At 45.0% G+C, this 26,864-nt stretch overlaps 1 protein-coding gene across 1 annotated transcript in view; it reads right to left on the reverse strand.

The window, feature by feature from the left end:
- IQGAP2 (IQ motif containing GTPase activating protein 2) overlaps positions 1-26,479 on the reverse strand; it is a 281,580-nt gene extending 255,101 nt beyond the window's left edge. The window contains exon 1 of the mRNA XM_045999265.1: positions 26,129-26,479. Coding sequence (XP_045855221.1) covers positions 26,129-26,174 — 46 coding nt within the window. The 5' untranslated portion in view covers positions 26,175-26,479. The remainder of the gene's footprint in view (positions 1-26,128) is intronic.
- Positions 26,480-26,864: the final 385 nt, after the last annotated feature.

A 26,864-nucleotide genomic window follows, 5' to 3' on the forward strand; every position in this document is an offset into this window, starting at 1 on the left:
CTGCTGAGCAGAGAGCCCGATGCGGGGCTCGATCCCAGGACCCTGGGATCATGACCTGAGCCGAAGGCAGAGGCTTTAACCCACTGAGCCAGCCACACAGGTGCCCCGCACATCTTTTCTAAAACAAACAAACAAACAAACAAACAAAAAAACGGGTTTTCCTAAACCTCTCTGGCACCTACCATGCACTCGAAGCAGACTAGTTCCTCCCTGCACAAACGACACACCTTAGTACAGTGGCTCGTAACAGGAAAGATAAGGAAGGTAAGGTATGACAGCAGGCCCAGGAAACAAGCAATTCCCTCTCCTGATCTACATGTTTACCAAGTCCATTTTATGACATTTTAACAGTTAAAATCTTGGAGTGCCTGGGTGGCAGAGTCAGTTGGGCACCTGACTCTTAGATTTGGCTCAGGTCATGATCTCAGGGTCGTGGTATCAAGCCCCGAGTTCGGCTCCACTCTCAGCATGAAACCTGCTAGAGATTCTCTCTCTCTGCCCTTCCCATTTGTGCTCACTGGCTTACTCTCTTAAATGAGTAAGTAAATCTTTAAAAAAAAAAGTTAAGATCTCACATAGCAACTCTGAAAAGCAAGACAGGAATACTAAAGTCACTATAAAATTTAAATAGCAAGAACTACAGAGAGTAACAAGTGAGTTCCCTTTACTTCACACCTAAGACCCACTGAAATCATATTTTGATCCCCATTAGAAACCCCCACTAATAGTTTAGCGCTCCTTTAAGATGGTTTCGTAAAATTTCACAAATATATCTAAGTTATATTAGAATGTTAATGAAACATTACATACATGTTTTTCCAAAAATAGTATTTTCACTCAATACATGAACACATTTCCATGTCACTCCATACAGAGCTACATCATTTTTTTTAAAGATTTTTATTTATTTATTTGACAGAGATCACAAGTAGGCAGAGAGAGAGGAAGGGAAGCAGGCTCCCTGCTGAGCAGAGAGCCTGATGCGGGGCTCTATCCCAGGACACGAGGATCATGACCTGAGCCGAAGGCAGAGGCTTTAACCCACTGAGCCACACAGATGCCCCCATATCATTCTTTTTAAAGGTTGCATGGTATTACTAATACACCTATTTCATAAATTAAACCCCTCCCCAACTGTCAAGCTCTTAGGTTAACTTCAACTTTTCTATTCACTGCAACTACTTTTTTTTATTGAGGTATAGTTAATACACAATGATACATTAATTTTAAGTGCACCAACAGGGATTCAACAACTCCATACATTACACTGTGCTCACAAGTGTAGCTGCCATCTGTCACCATCTAACACTTACAGTACCACTGACTATATTCCCTGTGCTGTACCTTTTATCCCTGTGATGTACTCATTCCATAACTGGAAGCCTACCCCTCCCATTCCCCTTCACCTATTTATCCCATCCCCCACCCCACTGGCCACTACCAGTTTGTTCTCTGTATTTATGCATCTGTTTCTGGTTTTTTTGTTGTCATTTTTTTTTTTTTTTAGATTCCACATATAAATGAAATCACATGGTAGTTCTCTTTCTGTGACTTCTTTCACTTAGTGTAACAGCATCTAGGTCCATCCATGTCATTGCAAATAAGCTCGTCCTTTTTTATGGCCAAGTAATATTTCATGTGAGTGTGTGTGTACACACTACTTCTTTATCCAGTCATCTATCAGTAGACATGGATGGCTTCCATACCTCGGTTACTATAAATAATGCTGCAACAAACATAGGGGTGCGTATGTACTTTCCAATTAGTGTTTTCATTTTCTTTAATACCCATTAGTCGAATTACTGGGTCACATGGTAATTCCAGGATTTATTTATTTGTTAGATAGAAGGAGAATTTGTGGGAGCACACAAAGAGAGGTAGGGGCAGGCAGAGAGAAAAGCAGGCTCCCCACTGAACAGGGAGCCCAGTGTGGGATTTGATCCCAGGATCCTGGGATCATGACCTGAGGTGAAGGCAGACACTTAACTGACAAAGTCACTGAGGTGTCCCATATGGTATTTCTATTTTTAATTTCTTGAGGAACCTCCATTCTACTTTCCACAGTGGCTGTGCCAATTTATATTCCCACCAAGTGCCTCAGGGTTTCTTGTTCTTCCACATCCTTGCCAACACTCATGATTTCTTGTATGTTTGATACTAGCCATTCTGACTGGTGTGAGGTGAGAGCTCACTGTGGTTGAGATCTGCATTTTCCTGAAAGTTAGTGACGCTGAGCATCCTTTCATGTGTCAGCTGTCTGTAGGTCTTCTTTGGAAAACTGTCTATTTAGGTCCTCTGCCCACTTTAAAATTAGATCTTTTTGGTGTTGAATTATAGTATAAATTCTCTACATATTTTGGATATTAACCCCTTATCAGATATATCATTTGCAAAGATCTTTTCACTCAGTAGGCTGCCTTTTCACTTTGTTAATGGTTTCCTTTGCTGTGCAAAAGCTTATTTTAGTGTGGTCCCAGTAGTTTTTTTCTTTGTTTGTTTTTCGGTTTTTTGCTTTTATTTCTCTCCCCTGAGGGCACAAATCTAGAAAAATGTGGCTAAGGGTGATGTCAAAGAAATTACTGCCTGGGTTCTCTTGTAGAATTTTTATGGTTTAACATCTCACTTTAGGTCTTTAATGCGTTTTTTTGTTTGTGTTTGTGTATGCTGTAAGAAAGTGGTCCAGTTTTCCCAGCACCATTTACTGAAAAGATAAGGTCTTTTCTCCATTATATATTCTTGCCTCCTTTGCTCTAGATTGACCACACAAACTTGGGTTTGTTTCTGGGATGTCTATTCTGTTCCATTGGTCTAGGTGTCTATTTTCTGTGCCAGTACCATACCAATTTGGTTACTAGAGCTTTGTGGCACATCTTGAAATCTGGGACTGTGATACCTCTAGCTTTGTTCTTTCCTCAAGATTGCTCTGGCTAGGGGCGCCTGAGTGGCTCAGTGGGTTAAAGCCTCTGCCTTTGGCTCAGGTCATGATCTCAGGGTCCTGGGATCGAGCCCCACATCAGGCTCTCTGCTCCGTGGGGAGCCTGCTTCCTCCTCTCTCTCTGCCTGCCTCTTTGCCTACTTGTGATCTCTGTCTGTCAAATAAATAAATAAAATATTTAAAAAAAAAAGATTGCTCTGGCTATTCAGCTTCTTTTGTAGTTCCACACAAGTTTTGTATTATTTGCTTTGGTTCTGTGGAAAATAGTATTGGTATTTTGAATAGGGAATACATTGAAGCTGTAGATTCCTCTGGGTAGAATGGACATTTTAACAATATTAATTCTTCTAATTCATGAGCATGGTTTATCCTTCATGTTTGCTTCTTTAATTTCATCAATATTTTATTTTTCTCATCAGTATTTTATTTTTCCATAGAAGGTCTTTCTGAATTTATTCCTAGATATTTTATTCCCCCCCCCCCTTGGTCTTTGTGCAATTGTAAATGGAATTGTTTTCATCTCTTTGTGCTACTTCATTATCAGTATAGAATTTGTACAAAAATTCAAGAGATGTCTGTATATTAATTTTGTTTCCTACAAGTTAACTGAATTTATTTATTCTAATAGTTTTTTGGTGGCCTTTAGGGTTCTGCAAATATTGATGGTTTTGCTTCCTTACCCATTTGGATGCTTTTTTTAAAGAAGATTTTATTAAGTAATATCTACACCCAATATGGGGCTTGAACTCACAACCCACAATCAAGACTTAACGTGCTCCACTGACTAAGCCATCCTGGCCTCCTGGATGCCATTCCTTTATCTGGTCTGCCTGCTGTAGCTTAGACCTCCCATACTGTGTTTCATCAACGTGGTCAGGCTTATTTTCATTAGTCCTTCACAACGCACACAGCACATCTTTTATTTCCCTATTTACCATGAGCTCATTCTTGATACGGCTTTGCTAACTTTAACTCAGTTCATTTATTCAATCAGTGCTGTGGCATAGTGTGAATTAAATAATTTATGTGCCTGTTTTTAAGTGGTTCCTATTTCTTCGATTCCTTCCATTAAGAGGTAGAATCTAGGTCCCATCTCCACGAACCTGGGCAGACTCTTAATGGTTTTAACCAATGAAATGGCACAAGCAGTAGCATCAGACTTCTGAAGCTAGGTTATGAAAGCCCATGCAGTTTCTTCTTGGTGTCCTAGAACCCTCCCTCTCTGAAGCCAGTTACTATGTGCCGAGATGGAGAGTCTACTGATAGGTGCTCTGGTGAACAGAACCAGCTGAGTTCAGCCTTCAAGTCTTTCCAGTCCGGGGACCAGGCATATGAGTGGTTAAGTTTCTAGATGATTCCGGTCTCCCCTCCCACTAGAAGTTGAATTGGTCCAGCGAATGGAGCAGAGACATGCCCTTTCCATTTCACCTTGCCTAAATTCTGAGCCCAGGGAATCTGTAAACAGTGGGGGTTTTATTCCACTAACTTTTAGGGTAATTTTTTACATAGCACTATGCAAGTCAATCATTATACACAGGCCCATGTGCCTAACTCAGGCAAGGGACAGTTCTCTCATCCTAAATCTTATTACTTATTGCCATAAAGACATGTTGAAAGATGTAGAGGTCTGGACTAGTACCTTCTATTAGTCTTTAAACTACTGTAACTCTCCTGTCCTCACCTATAAATTAGAGGGGCCTATGCTTTCCTTTCTTAGAGAGATATTATGAGAGAACGTAAAAACATGCTGAAACCCGACAAAAGCAAAATAGTTGTGTGTGTGTGTGTTCGCCTGCGTGCGCGCGCGCGTGTGTGTGTGTGTGTGTGTGTGTGTCCCTTTTCATTCAGCTGGAGCAAAGATATTCATATGCAAATCTCCCCATGAACTTGAAGTTTAAGATTTACTCAGGATCTCTAGACTTCTGCAGAGTGTAAGAACTCACTGATTTCTGTTCCCCCACAAAGACTTTCATAGACTGTCACTCTTCTAATTTTGAAAAATTAGAAAAATTCTGAATAACAAATTTTCTTTTAACACCCTCATCAGGGTGATAGGAATCTTAACTAATTTCAACACAATAAAAAACAAACACACACACACACGAAAACAAAACAAAACAAAAAACAGATATAGAAGGAAAAAAAACATGGGGCGCCTGGGTGGCTCAGTGGGTTAAGCCGCTGCCTTCGGCTCAGGTCATGATCTCAGGGTCCTGGGATCGAGCCCCGCATCGGGCTCTCTGCTCCGCGGGGAGCCTGCTTCCTCCTCTCTCTGTCTGCCTCTCTGCCTACTTGTGATCTCTCTCTGTCAAATAAATAAATAAATAAATCTTTAAAAAAAAAAAAGAAGGAAAAAAAACAAACCAAGAAATATGTCTAAGTCCTCACAATAGGTAAGAAAATTAACAATTACTGAAATTTTTTTCTTTACACTTCAGGTTTTTTGCTTGGATGACAATTTATTACTTCTACAATATATATTCTTTAAGTCAATTGGTTGAATAAGCCATGCGAAGACACTGCTGTCCTTGCAGATTGATACCCAATCCCCACTCCAGGCACCAGAACAGTGGGTGGCCTGGGCTCCCACCTTCCCTTGCATCGCCAGTTGGAAATGTTTTCCTCTCTTCCCACGGTTCCAAGTACTTTCTCCCACTCCATCCCTGGTACCAGCAGACCCACGGAAACAAAGGCTTCAGGGTAACAAGAACAGCACCAACTGTCACATTGCCCAATACCCTGGGAGACAGTCCCTTGCTAGGAGAGCAGGTGCCTGGCTTCTCTGGTTCCTGCAGCGCTGAGCAAATACCAAGTTAGACCAAAGCTGTTCAGAGGGGCTGGTTCCCCTGTGTGACTCTCTCTACTAAAACTGAAGCCAGGGAGCGAAACCACTCAGAGCCTAAAATGGTCTCCTCTGCTGCCTTTCTGGAGGCGGCCTGCCCCTCGAGTGCCCATTCAGAGGGTGCAGCCATCTGTCTCGGGCTGTCCTGTTCAACTGCTCTGCCCAGGGCCAGGTAAGTGGCTGTCAGCATTTGTCCCCCTGCTGCTGGACAGCCTGCAAGGCTTCAGCCGGGCTCAGACAACCACGTCTGGCCCATGGGAAGGTCTATGGGCAGCCCCTTGCAGAGCAGATTGCCAAAAGCCTTATGGTGCCCCCATTCAGAGGGTTCCATCCTCGCACTGGACCTATTTGCCAACTTTGTTTTAACTGTCAAGGGTCGGTCCTTTTAGAACCTCGCTACTTAGAGCGCGGTCTGTGAACCAATAGTGTGGGCAGCTCCTGGAAGCTCATCTGACTTGGAGAATCTCACCGCCAGATCTCCCGACTCTGCAGTGTAATGAGGTCCTCACAAGACACGTGAACACCCCAACATGGGACAGGCGCTCTATGCGAGAACACTTTTCAAAAATTTTACGTTTTTGTCAGTGTAAAACCTGTTATACTAGTCATGGTGGAAACAGTGAAAAAAAAAAAAAAGAGAGAGAGAGATTTAAAAGGTGGGAAAAAGCATAATCCCATTCCCAGCAGAAAAGCCTCATTATTCATGCACTCTGGAAAGGGGAGGGGAAGAGCTCAGCTCACTTTATTTCAGAGCCAAATCCCGGAGCATGAAAGTGAGGCGATTTCATTTTAAATCACCACCCACCATCACAAACACTAATTGGTCCAGTAAATGGTATTATAAAAGCTTAAGGTGGGAGCTGGGCCAGAATAGAACCCAGCAACACAGAAATATCCAGAGAACAATTCTGTTTCTTTATCTATAGCAGACTCTCAACTGGGGAGGTTTGTCGATATATGGAGACATTTTGGGTTGTCATAACAGGGGCGGGTATGGGAACTACCGGCATCTCCTGTCTCAGGAAGGCCACTTAACACCCCACAGTGCACATTTCCCGCCCTGCCCCAACCCCTGGAACCAAGAACAGTCTTTTTTTTTTTTTTTTTTTAGATTTTATTTATTTGACAGAGAGAGATCACAAGTAGATAGAGAGGCAGGCAGAGAGAGAGAGAGGGAAGCAGGCCCCTGCTGAGCAGAGAGCCCGATGCGGGACTCGATCCCAGGACCCCGAGATCATGACCTGAGCCGAAGGCAGCGGCTTAACCCACTGAGCCACCCAGGCGCCCCTGGAACCAAGAACAGTCTTGTCCAAAACATCCCAAGTGTTAAGTTTGAGAAAGCCCAACCTAAAGAATTAACCATACTGTCATTTTCTCTTGCCTCTTCGGCATCCCCTAATGCTCACCCCACCAAAAAAAAAATCCCTTCTGCAGTAAAAGGCCTGTAGTCCCCTCCCTCAATGACTTTCTACCCTTCCCCGTGAGAGGAGCATGCCATTGAGTGTGTGACAGCCAGGGGCAGAGGGACAGAGGATCTGGGGCCCTGCCCTTTCAGCAGGAAGGGTTCCCGCTTGTTACCTCATTACCCATGCAGCACAGGCCTTAGGTTACCTATTATAACATCACGGGCTCAGAGAGGCCTCGGGGATCCTCTCGTCCAGCTCCCTCGCATATTAAAGGGCTTCATCCCTGCCTCCGCAGCATGAAGACCAGTTCCTTTGTAACACAGAGGAAAAGGAGACAGGACTCACGAGGAATGCAGAGAAAAGGAACAATGGCACAAACCCCAGTGTCTGAAGTGTCCAAGCAACTGTTGAATGGCCGTGCTCTATTTTTAGCTCAACTTCCCTGAAAAGGCACCCTGCCTCTCCTTTTCTCAAATGCCCTGCATACTCTCCAACCGTTTTGGCTCCTCCTCTCCTCCCCAAGGTTGCTGTCTAGGAAAGGGAAGTTTGTGTCACAGAACAGAGAAAGATCCAACCTAAGGGGCTGGGGGACCCAGGTCTCAGTTTGCCCAGCAAAGGCCCAGCTGACACTTTGCCTTGGCGTCATTAATAGAGTTCGCCTTTCCCCACAAGGGTGTCTAGGATCGGAAGATGAATTCCACTGTACACTTTCTTCTGGAGCATGCCATTCCCAGGGAGAACAAAGCTCCAGGTCTGGCGAGCGTCTGCAGAGCACAGTAAGCAACAGACCTGAAAGCAGAGCTGATGTGCAATTATGTCTAATTTGGTCCTTTCTGGTGATGTGCCAGCCGACCGAAATTCCACTCACTGGAAACGACTGGACGCCCATGAAGGGAAGCCCAGAACTCAGCCAAGGCATTCTAATCTTATGACTTGAGGGTGTCAAGAAAGAGGTTATTGGCACAGGCCATGGGAAAACCTACTCTCAACCTGATCCATGAAGTTACACAACAGTTTCCAATTCAAATTCAGTCTATCCTCCAACTTCTAACACCAGCACACATGAAAATCTCCCATTTCCAGGTCACACACACACACACACACACACACACTGACCCAGGAGGTCTAAATGGTTTTACGGAGCTTCCAAGCTCAGGGGAAAAGCAGCAGCAAAATCAAGGCAAGATGATTCATCAGCAATTTGCTCTATCACACCAACAACTTCTACCTGAGGCTCTATCACCCAAATCAAGTACAGATAGGAAAGAACTTATTCTCTCACAATCAGAGACAATGATATGAAATCTACTGTGGGGTTTTTCTACCCTGCTTTTAAAAGCATTACGGGTCTCTCTAGTAAAGATAAAGAACAGGAAACTGCTCCATCTAAAACAACTGTTAGCAATTTGATGTACTTCCTTTCAGTCTTTTCCCCCATAGAATTTAAGTTCTAACTTCCCCATGGTACATCCTGACTTTTCACTTTATTTTATAAGCATTGCTCTGTGTCATTGAAAATCAATGAGTTGTCAACTAATCTTCCAAAAGCAGACAAGAATGTCCAATGGAAAAAAGACAGTCTCTCCAACAAATGGTGTTGGGAAACCCGGACAGCAGCATGCAGAAGAATGAAACTGGACCACTTTCTTATACCTTATGCAAAAATAGACTCAAAATGGATGAAAGACCTAAATGAGACAGGAAACCATTAAAATCCTGGAGGAGAACATAGGCGGTAACCTCTTTGAACTTGGCTGCTATGACTCCTTACTAGACATGTCTTTAGAGACAAGGGAAATAAAAGCAAAAATGAACTACTGGGACTTCTTCAGGATAGAAGGCTTTCACACACAAAGGAAATAATCAACAAAACCAAAAGGCAACCTATGGAATAGGAGAAGATATTTGCAAATGACATATCATATAAAGGGCTAGTATCCAAAATCTAGAAAGAACTTATCAAACTCAACACCAAAACCCAAAAAATCCCACTCAAGAAATGGGCAGAAGACATGAACAGACATTTCTGCAAAGAAGACATCCAGATGGCCAACAGACACATGAAAAAGTGCTCCACGTCACTCGGCATCAGGGAAATACAAATCAAAACCACAGTGAGATACCACCTCACACTAGTCAGAATGCCTAAAATTAAGTCAGGAAATGACAGATGTTGGCAAAGATGCAGAGAAAGGGAAACCCTCTAACACTGTTGGTGGGAATGTAAACTGGTGCAGCCACTTGGGAAGACAGTATGGAGGTTCCTCAAAAAGTTAAAAATACAACTATCCTAGGACCAAGCAATTGTACTACTAGGTATTTATCCAGAGGACACAAACATAGTGATTTAAAGGGGCACATGCACCCCGATGTTAATAGCAGTAATGTCCACCATCATCAAATGATGGAAAGAACCTGATGTCCATCTACAGACAAATGGATAAAGAAGAGGTAGTATGTAACACACACACATGTGCACACACACACACACACACAGACAGAGGAATATTATTCGGCCATCAAGAAGAATGAAATCTTACCATTTGCAATGATGTGGATGGAGTTAGAGGGTATTTTGTTAAATGAAATAAGTCATAGAAAGAAATGCCGTATGATTCCACTCATCTGTAGAATTTAAGAAACAAGAAAATGAGAATGGAGAAGGAAAGGAAAAATAAAATAAAAAACAGAGGGAGACAAACCATAAGAGACTCTTAATCACAGGAAACAAACTGAGGGTTGCTGGAGGGAAGGTGGGTGGGGGGATGGGGTAACTGGGGGATGGACAATAAGGAGGGCACGTGATATAATGAGCACTGGGTGTTTTATGCAACTGACGAATCACTCAACTGTACCCCTGCAACTAATAATACACTATATGTTAACTAAATTGAATTTAAATAAAAAACTTAAAAAATCAATTTATTTTAAGTTGTGTCTGTGGTTCTCCAATGGCAACATTAACAGCTGTCTACTAATGCAGATTTCCAAAGTTTATATATAACAGAAGGCAGTAAATAAAGAGGATGGAAGAGAAGAAAAAGCAAACTCAAGCAATAAAACTGTAATGAGGAATCCATCTCCCAAAACAGTCTTGGTCACCAGTGTTATGATTTTCAAACTTCCACATCAGTTCTTCTGCCATCAGTGAAGAGGGCAGGCCTCCTGATTTCTTGAGCCAGCACATGTTCCAGATGGAGCAAATACAGGGGCAGAAAAGCAAGGTGCCATTGGGCTGAGAGTTACTGCAGGTGAAAAGGAATGGTGAAAGAGGAAGGAGCAGAAACGATGCCCCAGTCGCTGCATCTTCAGTGCCTAAGAATCCTTGCCTTATGGCAACCAGGATCCCCCATCCACTCTACTTTCCTCTCATGAATCCCACATGCATGTACATGTTCTCAGCTCTGGTCTCAGCTCACGCCATCTCCTCTGGAACCCCTCTTTGCTACTCTGAGCCCCTAAGTGCTTTAGCCTTGCTATCCCATTTTGTCCTAGTGACGCCATCCAACAGGTATGCTCTGATTTCACAGGAGAGCAAAGCACAGCTGCATGACAATGAGCCACAGAGCCAGGGCTCTGCGACACTGATGTCTCCTCGGGCAGAGATCAGCTCTCAAAGGGCAGAGATCGGCCCTAAGTGCTCCTTCATTGCACGAACACCTATGTCTTCCTTCCTTCCTAAGAATATTTGAATGGGTCAACCAAGATAGTAAAAACAAAACAAAACAAAAAAACAAAAAACAACCAACAGTATAAAGAAATAAAGAAATGGGGTAAAAAAAAAAAAAGCAAACAGTAAGACACAAGAGCAATGAAGAGAGAAGGAATAGAAATATACTGAAAACAATGCAAAATGCCTTCACAAATCCTAGACATGAGCCCCAAGTTTGTTTCTGGGCTTATCGGGCCAAAGCAAAACATGGAAAGTGGATATTCATAAACTTGAGTTACGGATTTTTGTCAGAAAGTCCTGTTGCTATAGAAATTATGTTGGGAACAATGTAGATCTCAGCCACCCAGCCTGATCAAATGACTTCTAAACGAGCCTATTTTCTGCCTAACTGTTGGCAAAGCCTGCAGACACTGCGAAGTCAACTTGATACAAACTGCTCTAAAAGGGACCACACACTACTCAGCTCTCTGCGTCAGAATGCACTGCAAAGACTTGAAGTCACTGAGAGAAGGTTCCAGTTACGAGGACGAGGAGCCTGCTGCTCAGCGGTGTGGCTGTTAGGCTGTCTTCTACTAGGTTGGCGCCCGCCATAGCATCATCGGCCTTCTGAGGCTGCCAAACGCTTTCTTTGTTATCTGCTCCCCCCACATGCTGCTTGCAACCCCTTCTTTCACCTGTTTGGCCATAAGCAAAATGCTTGACTGAATAGCAGGTACCAGCCAACCCCCTAACTCACCACCTCCCCATGGCGAGCGATACTTACCAACTGTTTATGAGCAGCCAAAGTCCCTGTGCTAAAAATGTACCATGCCTCCAATTCTTCCTTTTCCCCCAGTTAACGGCTAAACTGAGTTCAGTAGTTCTCCCATCACCACCACCAAATTTCCCATGTATTCAGAATCTTGGCATGTAAAGTTATTTTGAAACGGGGTCTTTGCCGATGCAATGAATTAAAATCAAGTCACACCAGATTAGCATGGACCTTAATCCAATGACCACTTACTGTCCTGTAAGAAGAGCAAACAGACACCTAGGAGAATTCTAGGTAATCATAGAGGAAGAGATTGGGGTGATACAGCCCAAAGCCAAGAAACCATAAGTACTGCCAGCCAGGCCTAGAAGCAAGGAAGACAATACGCAAGAAGGGATCCTCCTGCAGAGCCTTCTGGAGAAGCAGGGCCCAGTCAAGGTGTTGACTCGGCTTCTAGCCTCCAGAACTGTAACAAAATACATGACTGTTTTCTCTCCAACTGCAGGTAAGTCCCCGGTTTCAAAAGGAAATTAATACAATGGCTAAATGGAATACCCAAAAGACAAAGTATCAAGTGCTAAAAACTGACTTTTCCACTTCTCTCCAACAGGTAGGGTGGGCACAAAATCTAGAGCCACACTGCCTGAATTCAAATCTTGACTCTGCCATTCAATCGCTCTGTACCTCCTTCAGCTCTCCTAGAAAATAGGGATAACATTACCATCCCCAGAGGGTCAGGGTAAGGGTTAAATCTGGTGATTCGTATCAAGTGCCTCGAACAGCACCTGGCGTGTGGAAGGCCATGTCTCCATGTTATCATCAGCATCTTCAGGAGTTAAACTGACAGAACGAGGCAGAAGCCAATTCCCCTGTTTAGAACTGTGCACACATTCTCCACTTCTCGTGGTCCTGTCCCCTCCTAGAAGACATGATGCACTATGGGACATCTCTCCACAGGCTATTCAAGGCAACCAGAGGCAAGCCCAAGACAAGGGTTAAGTCAGGGTTTCCCAGTCAAGTATAATTGCCCAATTTTCAATACTTCCTAGGCTACTGGCTCTGCAGATCCAATATTTTCTCTTGTTAAATAATCCCTGGGACTTCATAGACTCTAGTTAGCAGAAGCCCTGACCTTACCATTAACACACAGCAACTTGGTTTAATGGAGGTAGACCAATCTGAAAATTCTTGGCTCACGTTCAACCAGGAAATAGAAGAATCACGAGCATTCCAGAAGAGCAGGCTGCCCAGTCTCGGATCCACCTGACGCAGGGTACAGCGAAGCCAATACCCACCAAATACACTTCCTTATTCTGGACCCCACAGCTATAGCTTTCGGTAAAGATGACCCATTCTCAGCCCTGGAAAAGAGTCTGTCCTGACTTTCAGTCCACAGTTCCTCCACAATGCTCACTCTCACACACTCCTGCCACTTTTCAGATTAAGAATCCTCATTCCAGAGGCCTCAGGGGACCCGTCACAGACTGCCAAACAAAGATGCCAAGTCCAGTAAACCAGTGGTAACTCATTTTTAAAAATACCCGCTTTCAAGTAATACTTCCAAAGACAATCAGATCTAATAACATCTTTGAAATTGATGGAATTATATTCATAGCTTGCACTGAATGAGCGCTTTCTCTGCACCAGAAACCAAGGACTTTACACAGATTAATTCATTCCACTGTTATTATCCCCGTTTTACAGTTCCACAACACGACCCAAGGAAGTTAAGGCTTTGCCCAAGGTCACACATTTACTATTTGGAGGAGCTAACTAAAATACTCTGTTTTAAAAATCTGACCAGCCCCCAAGAGGCAACCTACCACCTCCCTTTGCACTACTTACGGAGACCAAGGGCAAGTTGTTTCCTATGCAGTAATACTACTTATTTAAATTATCAGTCCCAAACTAAACTCTTTAAGAAGTTATGCATACTGTTAAGGAAAGACTACAATGTAACCCTTATTCCACAAACCACCTGAGCTTGTAAAGAAGTAAATCTTGCCACAGTTACATTTTACACCCTTGGTCTTTATCCCTTATGAAGAGGAGATCAATCCACACACACCCTTGGGGAGGTAATACAAACAAGAGCCTAGAGGCCTGCATGCTGACTTCCTCCTTAAACTCCAAGCTACTTCACCCTTCTGAGGCTTCCTCAATTAACTTTATTGAACAGTGAGCGGTGGATGGTAGTTCCTCTAAAAATTAACCAGAGCATTACCATACGATCCAGCAATCCCCTTCCTGGGTATACACTCAACAGAAGCAAAAGCAGAGACCCCCACACATTCTCGTACATGCCTATGTTCACAGTGGCATTATTCATAATAGCCAAAGGTAGAAACTAAGTGTTCATCAATAGATGAATGGATACACAAAACATGGTGTGTGTGTGTGTGTGTGTGCAGCACACACACACTCACCATACATATTATACACACCATGGAACATTATTCAACCTTAAAAAGGAAGTTCTGATACATGCTACAATTTGGATGCACCTTGAGGACATTCCAGTAGGTGACATAAGCCAATTACAAAAGGACAAATCACACAGATTCCACCTCCCTGCGACATCTAGAGTAATCACAATGATGAAGAAAGAGGAAGGGTGTGTGTCAGAGGCTGGGAGGAAGAGAAATGGGCAGTTAAGTGCTTCATGAGTACCAAGTTGCTGTCTGACAAGAGAAAAAGCACTGGAAATGAACTGTGGTTATGACCGCATAACACTATGAATGCACTCAATGCCCGAGAAGTGTATCCTTAAAAATGCTTAAAATGATAAATTTCATGGGGCGCCTGGGTGGCTCAGTGGGTTAAGCCTCTGCCTTCGGCTTAGGCATGGTCCCAGGGTCCTGGGATCGAGCCCCGTGTCGGGCTCTCTGCTCAGCAGGGAGCCTGCTTCCCCCCCCCCCCCCCCGCCTACTTGTGATCTATCTGTCAAATAAATAAATAAAATCGCTTTTAAAAAAAGGATAAATTTCATGTTGTGTATTTTATGACAAACATGCATACACACAGAATGAGGGGTTTTTTACTCTGTGGATTTCAAGACTTAGGTGCCCGTCGGCATCTCCTACAGAGTTTTAAAACTATCTATTCATCACCAGTCTCAGGAGGTTGGACCCAGGGGCCTCATGATGTGGTGTGCTGGGAGGAAACCACATGGCTCATAAGGCATTCAGGCCAGGAAGTGGGTCTGGATCCTCCGGGCACTCAGTGTCCTTGAACTGATAGGGAGGCGGCGGTAGCCATTCAGGCTGGGGAAGAGGGCCTGAAACAACATGAGAAACTTGCCTGGACCATGGATCCATACAGAAGAAAATCCTAGTGTTGACTTTCAGACCAGACAGCGGACTTGAACCCATGGTCCTGGTGGTCCTGGAGATGCTGCTGGGGAGGAGAAGGCCCTTGTTGGCCTGTAAGATGGGAGCTGAAGGTTTAGTGGTGAGCGGCCAGGGGCTGCAGATAGAGTGGTATGGGAGAAGGTTAGCAGTTGGAGAAGCTAAGTGAAAGGAATGGGTGTTCACTGTATTGTGCTTTGAGGCTTTGGGGACTCACATTTTTTATTTTAAAAACAGAAAAATACAACAAAATAAAAATACCTATGTTAGAGTTCTATATCAAAACAAATAAATGGAGTATCTGGGGGATGGGATCCAAGGACTCAACATTTTCATTGTAATATTAGGCACCCATGTTGCCAACCATGAATTACTTACACGAGTCCTAAACCAAGATGTGCTATTAACCTAGCAAGCTGGCCCACTACTGGCACCCAGCAGCCCTGAGAATTCTTTTTTTTTTTTAATATTTTATTTATTTGACAGAGAGAAATCACAACTAGGCAGAGAGGCAGGCAGAGAGAGAGGGGGAAGCAGGCTCCCTGCGGAGCAGAGAGCCCGATGTGGGGCTCGATCCCAGGACCCCGGGGTCATGACCTGAGCCGAAGGCAGAGGCTTTAACCCACTGAGCCACCCAGGCACCCCCTGAGAATTCTTCTTAAGCTCCAAATGACCCCAGCTGCCCTGCCTTCCACCCTTCCTTTACTTAAAAATAAATCACAACATCTCAACTTTGGAAAGAAAGGAATTTTTTTAAATTATTATTTTTTATTATGTTGTTGTAGTCACCATACAGTATGTCATTAGTTTTTGATGTAGTGTTCCATGATTCATTGTTTGTGTATAAGACTCGGTGTTCCATGCAATCTGTGTCCTTCTTAATACCCATCACCAGGTAAACCCCTCCCCCCCACACACACACACAACCCACCCCCATCCCCTTGAAAACCCTTGGTTTGTTTCTCGGAGTCCATAGTCTCTCATGATTCGTCGGCCCCTCTGATTCCTCCCCCCTTCATTTTTTCTTTCCTTCTCCTAATGTCCTCCATGCTATTCCTTATGTTCCACAAGTGAAACCATAAGATAATTGACTTTCTCTGATTGACTTATTTCACTCAGCATAATATTCTCCAGTTCCATCCATGTTGATGCAAAAGCTGGGTATTCATCCTTTCTGATGGCTGAGTAATAATATTCCATTGTATATATGGACCACATCTTCTTTATCCACCGGTCTGTTGAAGGGCATCTTGGCTCTTTCCATAGTTTGGTGATTGTGGTCATTGCTGCTATGAACATTGGGGTGCATACAGCCCTTCTTTTCACTGCCTCTGTATCTTTGGGGTAAATACCCAGTTGTGCAATTGCCAGGTCATAGGGTAGCTCTATTTTTATTTTTTGAGGAACCTCCACAGTTTTCCAAAATGACTGCACCAACTTGCATTCCTACCAACAGTGTAAGAGGGTTGTTTGTTTTGTTTTGTTTTTATGTAAGCCCCACACCTAGCATGGAGCCCAACATAGGGCTTGAACTCATGACCATGTAATCGAGACCTGAGCTGAGACCAAGAGTCAGATGCTTACCTATTTGAGCCACCTAGGCACCCTAGGAAGAAAGGAGTTCTATCACCAGATTGAGAGACATAGTTGCCTTCCCTAGTTTCATCCCCATTGCTCAACATACAGGTTTCTCCTGTCCCACAGTTTCCCTTTATGAAATACTTGCTTACAGCCCAGGTCTCAAAGACATTACTCTTGACACATTTTTTCAAGTTTCAAGTTTAAAGATCCTACTATTCACTTGTATACGCATTATTTACACTTCCTGTTAAAAGAAATGTTCAGCTGGACAAGGAAGGATCTGGCCAAAGATCTTGTCTTAGGATTTAGAAAGTTTACATCTCACAGATAACATTACCACATGTCATAACTTTGCCTCTCAAACTAGAGGAAGAAGCAAATCTCATTTCAAATATGGCTCCAAAGACAGCATATGTCAGAAAACTCAAGTGGCACTGCCTTTGAGGCCGATCAGTGAGTCAGTAATCAACACTAACTTGAGTAAGACGACTCCAATAAGTTACCCAAGTACGTGGCAAAATTACTCTCAGACACGATCCCACATACACACACTTGAATCATTTTCAGTGCAACTTCCCATACCTTGTATCCCTTTTGAGGTAAAGGTGAACTCATTTTTCAAATACAGACAGGAGCTCAGGAAAGTCATATGCAATGTCATAAAGCGATTGACACCTTACCCTAAGCTCTCCTATGTTAGATGCTGCCCTTGACCTCACGGTGCCTTGTATTTCACATGGTTCCAGGGTGACAATCCTTCCACCACAGCTACCTGGGTTGTCTAAGATACCGCAGGGGACAATGGCAGCTTCCAAGAGGCCAGGAAGCTGCTGGACTCCTGTGTACGGTGATCTGTGTACTGTTCACAGTTATTTTCCTCCCAGTTTGAGTGACTAAGGCAGCAAACGCAATCTCCAATTAAAGGACATGCCAAGGCTTCTTATTCTTTTCTAGGACTCAGATCACACTTGACCTCTGAAGGCAACTGGTCTGCAGACTGTGTAAATTCCATCGTATATACATGCTGAATGTAAGAAACCTCTTACTGAATGAAAGAAAAATAGTGGTCCACCTCTTTACAGGCTGGTGAGACTTCTTGGGAGTCAAGACACTAATCCCCTACTGTTATGTCGACCATCTTTATTGTCACGGTGGACACTACATTGGGGGTCATTATTGCTTTTGACAGATCAGGGTCCTTCACGCTTTCCCTTCACACATTTTAAAAGCCTGAGGCGCCTGGCTGGCTCAGTGGGAAGAGCCTGTAACTCTTGGTCAAGGTCTCGAGTTTGAGCCCCACCTTGGGTGTGGAAGTTACTAAAACAAACAGAAAACATTAAATAGCTACTGCCCAGTTAGGATGTTTTTCTTGTCCCCATTGCTAAGTTCACCTCGCTGATCTTTAGATTTTTCATCCAGCTTCTCATCATCTCTATCCCAACTCCAACAGCTTAACAGCTACGAGTCCTGGATCTTCGAACACGTCACCCCTCAGTCTGTCTCTCCATCTCTCTCTCACACACACACACACTCACACACACCTGAAAATCAGGTCCCCACTGAATCCCTCCATGACAACAGACCTGTCTTTCAGACTCTAATTTTCTCCACAAGAATTTCTATCCTCATCAGGTAAGGATAACTATTATAACCTTCTTAAATATAAAAAAACATGTTCATAAAAAATTTGAAGAGATGGAGCACCTGGGTGGCTCGGTGGGTTAAAGCCTCTGCCTTTGGCTCAGGTCACGATCCCAGAGTCCTGGGATCAAGCCCCGCATATGGCTCTCTGCTCAGCAGGGAGCCTGCTTCCTCCTCTCTCTCTGCCTGTTTCTCTGCCTACTTGTGAACTCTGTCTGTCAAATAAATAAATAAATCTTTTAAAAAAAATTTTTGAAGAGGAAAACTTTTTTTTTTTTAATTCACCCATTACCTCATTATCTAGATAGACCCACTGCTGACAGGAGAGTTGACCTATGCGCCAGATACTGGGGATACAGCAGTAACTAAAACACAGTCCTGACCCTCAAGAGTATTTTTTAAAATTTTGTCCATGTTTCTCCTTAGAGGACTCCATGTAGCACAATATTTTTCCAAGCTCATTTGTTTCAAAAGGTAATTCATGGTTAATCAATTCAAAATAGTATTCCCACCCTTGCCAAAGCCTACATTGAAGACGGATATATAAGCACAATCCTCCCAACTACTGGTGAATTTGAACAGACAACAGCAAACATTTTATTAAAGAACCAAGGAAGAAATCAGACTATACCCAGAATTAGTGCCAAAGGAAAGGAAAGGACTGGTGTCACCCCAGTTCCCATGGACAGGTAACTATCTTTATATATGGTTTTTAAATATTTTTTTTTTCCTTTGGAAAATCTCCGCTACAGAATGAAAGCTAAAGCATGTGTGTTTCAGCTCTGTAATGACTTTGTCTCAGACAAACTTATAAGGGTTTAATATGAGCAAAGCTCTGGGAAGCTGCCTTCCTGGATCTCATATGGGGGCAGCACAGTTTCGGGGGTGGCTGAAAAGAGAACTCCTAACCCATGAGGCTGACTACATGACAAATATTTCCCAGCCCCCTCACCCCACGCCTGTGAAGCCTGCTTGGTCATCCCAGGGCTCAGGCCAAGGACGAGAAAGTGGCAGATGTAGCCAAATGCCACGCAGCCGTCACTGAAGCCTGGCCAGTTCAAATTCTCCCGTGCTAAGGCAGTAAGTACTAGGGAGGTGGACAGAAAACTTTTATAGGAAACGTGCTAGAATAAAATGCCCGCTCGAGAAGGAGAACTGAATGAATGCATCATTTCCAAGTGCCAAGGTGAAATGCAGCCGAGATTCTCCATCTCCTGGCTTCAACACACAGCCCAGTTGTTCTTACCCATTGAGCTTCACTGAACCCATGAATTTAAGCTTCACTAACTTTCTAGAAGCAGTAGGCCTTGGGGAGGTCCGACGAACCCAGTGCACATCCTCACCTCCCTTCCAAACCACCATAGCACAAGGTGGACCCTGCTCGCCATACCCAACTCCACAAGGGGAACCAAGCATAAAGACTAACACTTATTTCAAGTGGTTCCTGCTCATCTTGAGATCATCACGAACCCCGTGGGCTTTCAAATCAGCAGCAGCGCCAATAGCAATCGACAACCCTGTAAGAGACAACAGGATGCTTAGGAATGCACAGCGACGTTCCTCACTCAGATGTGTGACTAACAACTCCACTCTCATTTTAGGATGACAGAAAAACGCCGCACAGCAAACCAATCCCAGTCAAACTTCATTTGGAAACAGCAAGGAAACACATTGGGATTTTTTTTTTAACATATATATTAACAAGGATAATCTGATCTCCACCCAAAGTAAGATTCAATCAATTTCCAAGTTGGATAACTAAAAAATTTTTCCTATGAGCATATGCTTTCAACATAGTAGGGGCCCAGGATATATTAAAAAAAAATTTTTTTTCCAAGTAAACTCCACCCTCAATGTGGGGCTCAAACACACGACCCCAAGATGAAAAAGTTGCATGCTCTGTTGATGGAGCCAGCCAGGCTCACCTGGGCCCAGGGTTTTAAGTCCACTTTCTGTTCCAGAGAGAAAAGGGCAAAGAGCAGGGGAGACAGGCATGGTGCAGGAACGATGAGGGGGAACCGCCATCGCCCTTGCCCCTCCAACTTTCAAGCATGGACTCTCCAGGGGCACTTTTGAACATGTATATTTCCATGTATTACATCACTTAACCCTCTGAGCATGAACCTTCCACTTGCAGTTTCCAAGTATGGAAACTAAGGCACAGAGAAATGCAAGTAACTTGCCTAGGTTTCATACAGTATGAAAACATATCTAAACATTAAACATTTGCTTGGCAATTGAAAGCTGCTCTGATTATCTTTAACAGATAATAGAAACAAGTTCCTCCTTTAGAGAAACAGTACAGACACTTTAAGCAAAACTTGTAATAACAGCAAATATTTACTGAATGTTTTCTCAGTGCCAGGACACCAACCTACCAGCTAGATAATGAACATAAACATCACTTGATTGAAATATAGGTTGCTTCCATCACTGGCAAATTAAGTCTTAGATGGAGATGACTAAGGAAATACATTAACATTACTTAAGATTAAATTCATATCTCTAAACAACAACAAAAAACCACGTGAGAATGAAAAAAATTAGAGGAGCTAATTGATCTTAATTTTTAAAAATTATATAAAAAGGTCCTCCTTTAGAAATTTGATAGTAATGGATACAGGAGAACAATTAAAAGTCATCTTTTGGGGCACCTGAGTGGTTCAGTCAGTTGAACATCCAACTCTTGATCTCAGCTCTGATCCTGATCTCAGGGTTTTGAGATCGACTCCCATGCGGGTCTCTGCACTCCCTGGGGAGTCTGCTTGAGATTCTCTCCCTCTCTCCTTATCCCTCCCCCCACCCCAGATAAAATCTTAAAAAAAAAAGAAAGTCATCTTTGGGAACACCATGCAAAAAATTCAATCAAATAGTAGGAATGTCCTCCATAATCAGTAGCAAAACAAACAGATTTGCAGCTTCCCTGCAGTGTGGGTGCTCAATTAATTGAAATCTCCACAGTTCAGCAATGTGTGCCAGGACCCACAGCAGCCACCGTTACAGAAGTATAAAACATTCCCTTCAAGGTCCAGGGAAAAACCCTAAGGTCACACAGGCCGTCAGTGCTGGCAGTAAGTGTTCAAACCTACGTCTACTTAACTACAAAGCTTTTGCCATTTCACTGACACCATGCTGCCCTTCAAGGAAGAAAAACAAAGAGAACAGTTAAGTGAAAAAAGGTCTTGGCTTGCTTATTGGTCCCCTCACTGCAAGCTTCTGCCTGATTTCTCATCAACCCCCGATTTTAAGGCATGGCCAGTATACGTAATCAAGTGTGTTTTACAAATTATCCCATTTGGAATCACCGGAGCATACCACTGTATTATGGCAAAACCTTTCTTTCATTTCGGTGCCTCACAGTGACATGGGATGTCTCCACACACACACAGAAAACCCTTTGATGAAGCCTGGATGTACTGTATAAAAGGCTCATGTATTCTTCCAGGCTTTCCTTGGGGGCAGGGAGGAAGCAAAATCCCATTTAGACCATGTGGTGTATCCACTGTTTAAAAGATCACACTATCCAAATAGCTACAGGTTTCTGGAGGTTGAGAAAATCGTGGCCAACACTGGAGACAAAAAAAGAGGTGGAACCCCTCTAAGTAATTCAGAGAGACAAACTGACAACAGCCGCTGAGAGGAGCCTTCAGGTTCTGACGGCTCCAGCTTTCAAGTTCCCACTGTCACCTGCCAGCTGTGTGACCTTGAGACGTTATCATGGATTTCAGCTCCTTTGTGACATGGGGAAACACAGGCCCTCTCTAAGGTAATAATGAGCAGATGGTAACAGCTGTACATGAAAAGCATCGACTCTTGCCAAGTTCCCTAACCTTAATACCCCAAGCTCAACTGCCCACCCTGCAGGATCACACCTGACTATCAACTACCAAATCAGAAGGTGAGTGAGTAGCCTTTGTTTCTCCTTCCATTACCATGAAGATTCGGAGCGTTAGATTGGTGTGTATACTAGACTTTTAAGTAAAACGAGCCGTTAAAACTCTTGCATCGTGGGAACATAGGGGCAACAGCAAACCAATGGTTCCCTAGAGAAAAAGGGGGTCAGCTGATACCCTAAACACTAAATTCTAAAACACACTTGATATTACCAAGCTTACACTCTGCAAACAAGTCATTTTGGCTAACAACACGGGTAATTAAAGTTAAAAGCGTACTAAAATAACACTTTAGCTGTTGACCTTGAAGATCCTTTTGAAAAACTCAACCCAAACAATAGCACATGAAGGAGTGACTTGACTTTCCAATGATAGCATCACAGGGAACACAGCAGACACCTTAAACCTTCTGCGTTCACATGACAACACTGATGTAATGGGGAAGTCGGATGCACTGCAGAGAGGAGGAGGAGGAGGAGAGAAGAAAGAAAAGCTCAGAGCATCAGGCAGAATAGCCCCCCCAAACCCCCGCTGCCGCCCAACACACATACACACACACCCCTTCCATTAGGCCCAGGTTGCACTTTTTTAAAACAAACAGTGAAACGCTGATCACTACCAGTTTTACAATGTTTCTCAAGAGAGAAGTTTTGCTGAGGATAAATAACCACAGTTCTTGCCAAAAGCACATTGACTACCTACCCACAGGAGGCACTTGAATGTTGACTGAATTATCAATTTCGAGTGAGATCATCTACGTCTAATCACAAAGCCCCTCTTTTGCTATCAGTTGCATTCTTAACTCTCAAGTAACCGGAAGAAAACTTTTGACAGATCATGGTGGCAACGTGGTTTGAGCATTACTTTGGCTAATTCATCATAATTCATTACAACAGCATGAAAATTATCTGCAAATCATGCCTAAGCTTAAGTGTCATTTCAGTTTGGTTTGGTGGTATCTGGGTGGCTCAGTGGGTTAAGCATCTGACTTTGGCTCAGGTCATGATCTCGGGATCGTAGGTTAGAGCCTGGCATCTGGCTCTGTGCTCACTGGGGAGTCTGCTTCTCTCTCTCCCTCTGCCCATCCCCTGCTCATGCCCTCTCTCCCTCTCTCAAGTTAATAAACAAAATAGTTAAAAATAAATGAATTTGGTTTTGAGTGTAGAAGGATACTCTGGTTATGATAGTATATCATACAATATTCTGGTTAGGTCTAAATTCATAAAGCCATTTCCACCTTTACCTTTTGCCACGTTTCCCCTGCAGCACGGCGTGAATGAGCAGTTGCTTCAGCTTTGTTCTGTAGTGACGGGACTCAAAGTAATTTCAAAGGTTGCAGGAGAATGTGGCCAAAATGGAAAAGGTAGGAATTAAATAGAAAATGATCTGTTTAATTTTAATTCAGTGCTCCAGTGTGCCAATCAGGAAGACTTCAGCAATCTCTCCTGTCAGAAATCTGAGAAAGGTGCCTTCACAGAGAACTCATCGAGCAATACCTCAAGTATGACTTACTATGGGGTATTTGACAGACACTCAGCCTGGGTGGAGAAGAGAGATACTGTGACAGCCCTGAGCTCAGTGAGTTTACTTTGACCAACAATTACTGAATTAAATGATATTTCAAGGGGAGGAGAGGTGGCAGAACAGAAGACCAGAACTAAAAAGTTTCACAGTTAATACCAACTCCTAAAAAAGTCATTTTCAAAGCCCAGTCTCAAATACCTTTCACTCGGAATACATGGTCCTGGAACTGAAATAACGACCATGGATGAGACATGTATTGGGGCTTGACTTATTATTAAGTGTCAGGAATAAAGCCTGTTTGCTATAGTTCAAGGTTTAATGGAACCTGTACTTAACAAACCTACAGACAAGAGAAGCACAATTTTTTAATCAACACAGCAAGGACAGCGCCTTTTCCTTCCCCAGACTTCCTGTGAAAAGCTCACAGCACTGTCTGCAGTGAGGACATAGTGTTGACGGAGGCCTACCCACCCCCGAATCAATCCACTACCAGAAATGATGTATTCTGTTACACCACAGTCTCCTTTTGCACAAATAGTATGTGTTACCTAACCCTGGCTAACACTCAAGTGTGTTCAACTACGTTCTTTTAAAATTAATTATGAGTCCCATTGCAAATTTCAGAAACGTTCATTTTAAGGACTTAGGCTACTTTATGAAAGCCTTAATATTTTAGGGTGACCATAAAGTGTGGAAACTATCAAACAGGTTTCTTTTACTCCATGACTGAAGGAGGTCGTGAGCTGGGGGAAAGCAGGTGGGAGTGATTCCAATAAGGCTGCAAAAACCCCATCACACCAGACTCATGAGAAAACCTGGACAACACTTTCCAGACAATGTGGCCATGTGGAGTGTTGTGGTTGTAGGATCTAAACCCCTTTGGTTGTTGCTCGTGGAGTATGCTAAGTCCGCAGATACATTCGATGGAAAAAATAAAAATCAAGCAAACATCACAGATCTCTCCGTCTCCACCGGTGACTCATGCCCTTTGTTCGCGGCCACTTTGCACGAGCATATTGAATTAGTAAGAGATGACCCACCAACTACACCATGCATGAAAATGTGGTATGGAAAGCCCTTTCTTGGTGTGTCTGTGCCTCATTTCCAGACTTCGTGGTCATCTTCTAATTTGACACAGAGAAGCTACCATTTGTGCTGAGAGCTTGTCACATCAACAAAAGCCTTTCACCAACCTGTGGTTGACACCACACACACTGAATGACCACAGCATGCCTCCTTGAATGCAAGGAGCTCTGCTGGCTCTGTGGTTTACTCAAGAGTCATCCAGGCTGCAAAGAACTGAGTCCTGATCAACTGTTCTGTGCATTTCACTACTGTACAGAGGCTGTGGCTGGCTCCCCGGGCTTCTTCCTCATTGCCTGACACCAAAAGGGTCACATGGCAAAACGAACTTCCTATCTCTGACAATCCACTCGCAGCCCAGCGCAGAAGAAGAACTTCCACAAGTTACTCCCTCTGTTTAACTGGGCAAGTGCCCGGCCCTACCGGCCGCCCCACGTTCCCAAACGCATGAAACAACCCTGCGGCAGGTATCACCACCTTAACCCCAACCTGATTCCTCTGTCACAAGGCCAAGCCAGGGCAAAAGATTAACCAGTGGTCTTCGGCCACCGGTTCACGGACAGGGCCAACCGTGGAGACGGAGCGCCAATTTTTTGTTTGTTTTAAAGGAAATACTTCCTGGCACACGTTTAGCGAAGACTCTGAACTCTGTCCATGAAGCCACGTGGTTGGTGCTAATCTAGCTCCATCCAGTCACGATCCGCCAGAGCAACCTCTTTCCGAAGGGCAGTCCCTGGCGGGGTAATCTACACCATCTCGGTCAAGTCACGCGGGCTCGGGCCGGATCCTGGGGAGCCCAGCTCTGCGTCCTCTCCCGGTGGCAGTCCTGACAGGGTCGCAAGGAACAGGAGGGAAGGCAGGGGTTGGGTCCGGCGCTGCCCGGTGTAGCAGCACCAGTACGGGATTCACGTCAGTGGGGTGCAAACTGGCTCTTGCTGCTCGGGGGCATTTCGAGAGAGCAGGCAGGGAGACGCATGCACTTCCAGGAAAGCTGCCTTTGCCACTGGTGGAGTGCGTGGGCACTGCACTTGTGGCGCCCACCTGTAGCCACAGCAAACAAACTTTCCTTCGGAGTCGGCACGATCCGGTCCCTTACGCCACCCCCCGGCCCCGGGCGGCAGCGGCCCGGAGCTCCGAGGGCTCCTCACCTGATACCCCTAAACCCCAACCTGGCCTGGTCCAGGGCGCAACCCAGCGCCGCCCGCCTCCCCAGGCGGGTTTTCCGGGAGAAGGACTGGGGTTACCAGCTGAGGAACAGGAATCTGTGGGGAGAACGGCAGGAGGCTGCTTACTCCCTTCGGCAACTTCAGCTCTCAACTTTGCCAACGACACAGCCGCTGCCCTCCCGCTCCCTCCGCGGCGCGCACCCGGCTCCCTCGGCTTCTCCAACGCGGTCCCCGGGGAGGGGGCTCCCCAAGGCCGGCGGAAGCCGCGCGCACCCGGGGTACTTACAGCCATAACGGGGTCTCTGCAGGGACGGCAACTCCTCGTGGGGCATCCTGCGCGGCTCTGGGGGCCCGCCCGAGGCGCGCCCCCCGCGGATCCGCTCGCTGGCCAGGCTCGCCGGCTCCGCGCCCCTCTGGGGCGCTCGTGTCCGGCCTCTCGCTGCCCTCCCTCGGTCGCCCCGAGATGGGCGGCCCGCTCGCTCGCTGCTCCCGGATCGGCGCTCGTTGCGGCCGCCGCGCGCTCACACCTGAGCAAAAGTGAACTCTCGTCCCTCGCTCGGTCCCGGCCGCCGCCGCGTCCCGGGCAGGTTTCCTTTCTCCTGCAGCCCGGCCCCGTTATTCTCCGCGGTGGGAGCGCGCGCCGCGTCGCAGCGACCCCTACCGCGAGCGGGACGCAGCGCCCGGGCCGCCTGAGCCCGCCCCTTTACCCGCCCGGGCGGAGGAAGGGGCTGAGCGGGGCGCCCGGCCGGGATCCCCTGCAGCTGGGGCCCGCGCGCCGCCGGCCGCCTGGGGGCTGCGGCCGCCCCGCCTGAATTTTCACTTCTGGAGGGTTCTGAGGGTGGAAGTGAACCCACGCGGGGAAGAGCAAGCAAAACCGCAGAAGATACAGGCTGCGCGGGTCGCCCGGGGTGTTGCTCAGTTACAGAAGAACAAACAGCGCGGTTCTTTGCCCTCTGGGGAGATTGCGTGGTGCTTTTTTTTCCCCCCTTTTTTTCTTTTTCTTCTCTTTCTTTCGAAAGTTG

Source organism: Meles meles, chromosome 3 (assembly GCF_922984935.1).
Source record: "Meles meles chromosome 3, mMelMel3.1 paternal haplotype, whole genome shotgun sequence".
Classification (NCBI taxonomy): Eukaryota; Metazoa; Chordata; class Mammalia; order Carnivora; family Mustelidae; genus Meles; species Meles meles.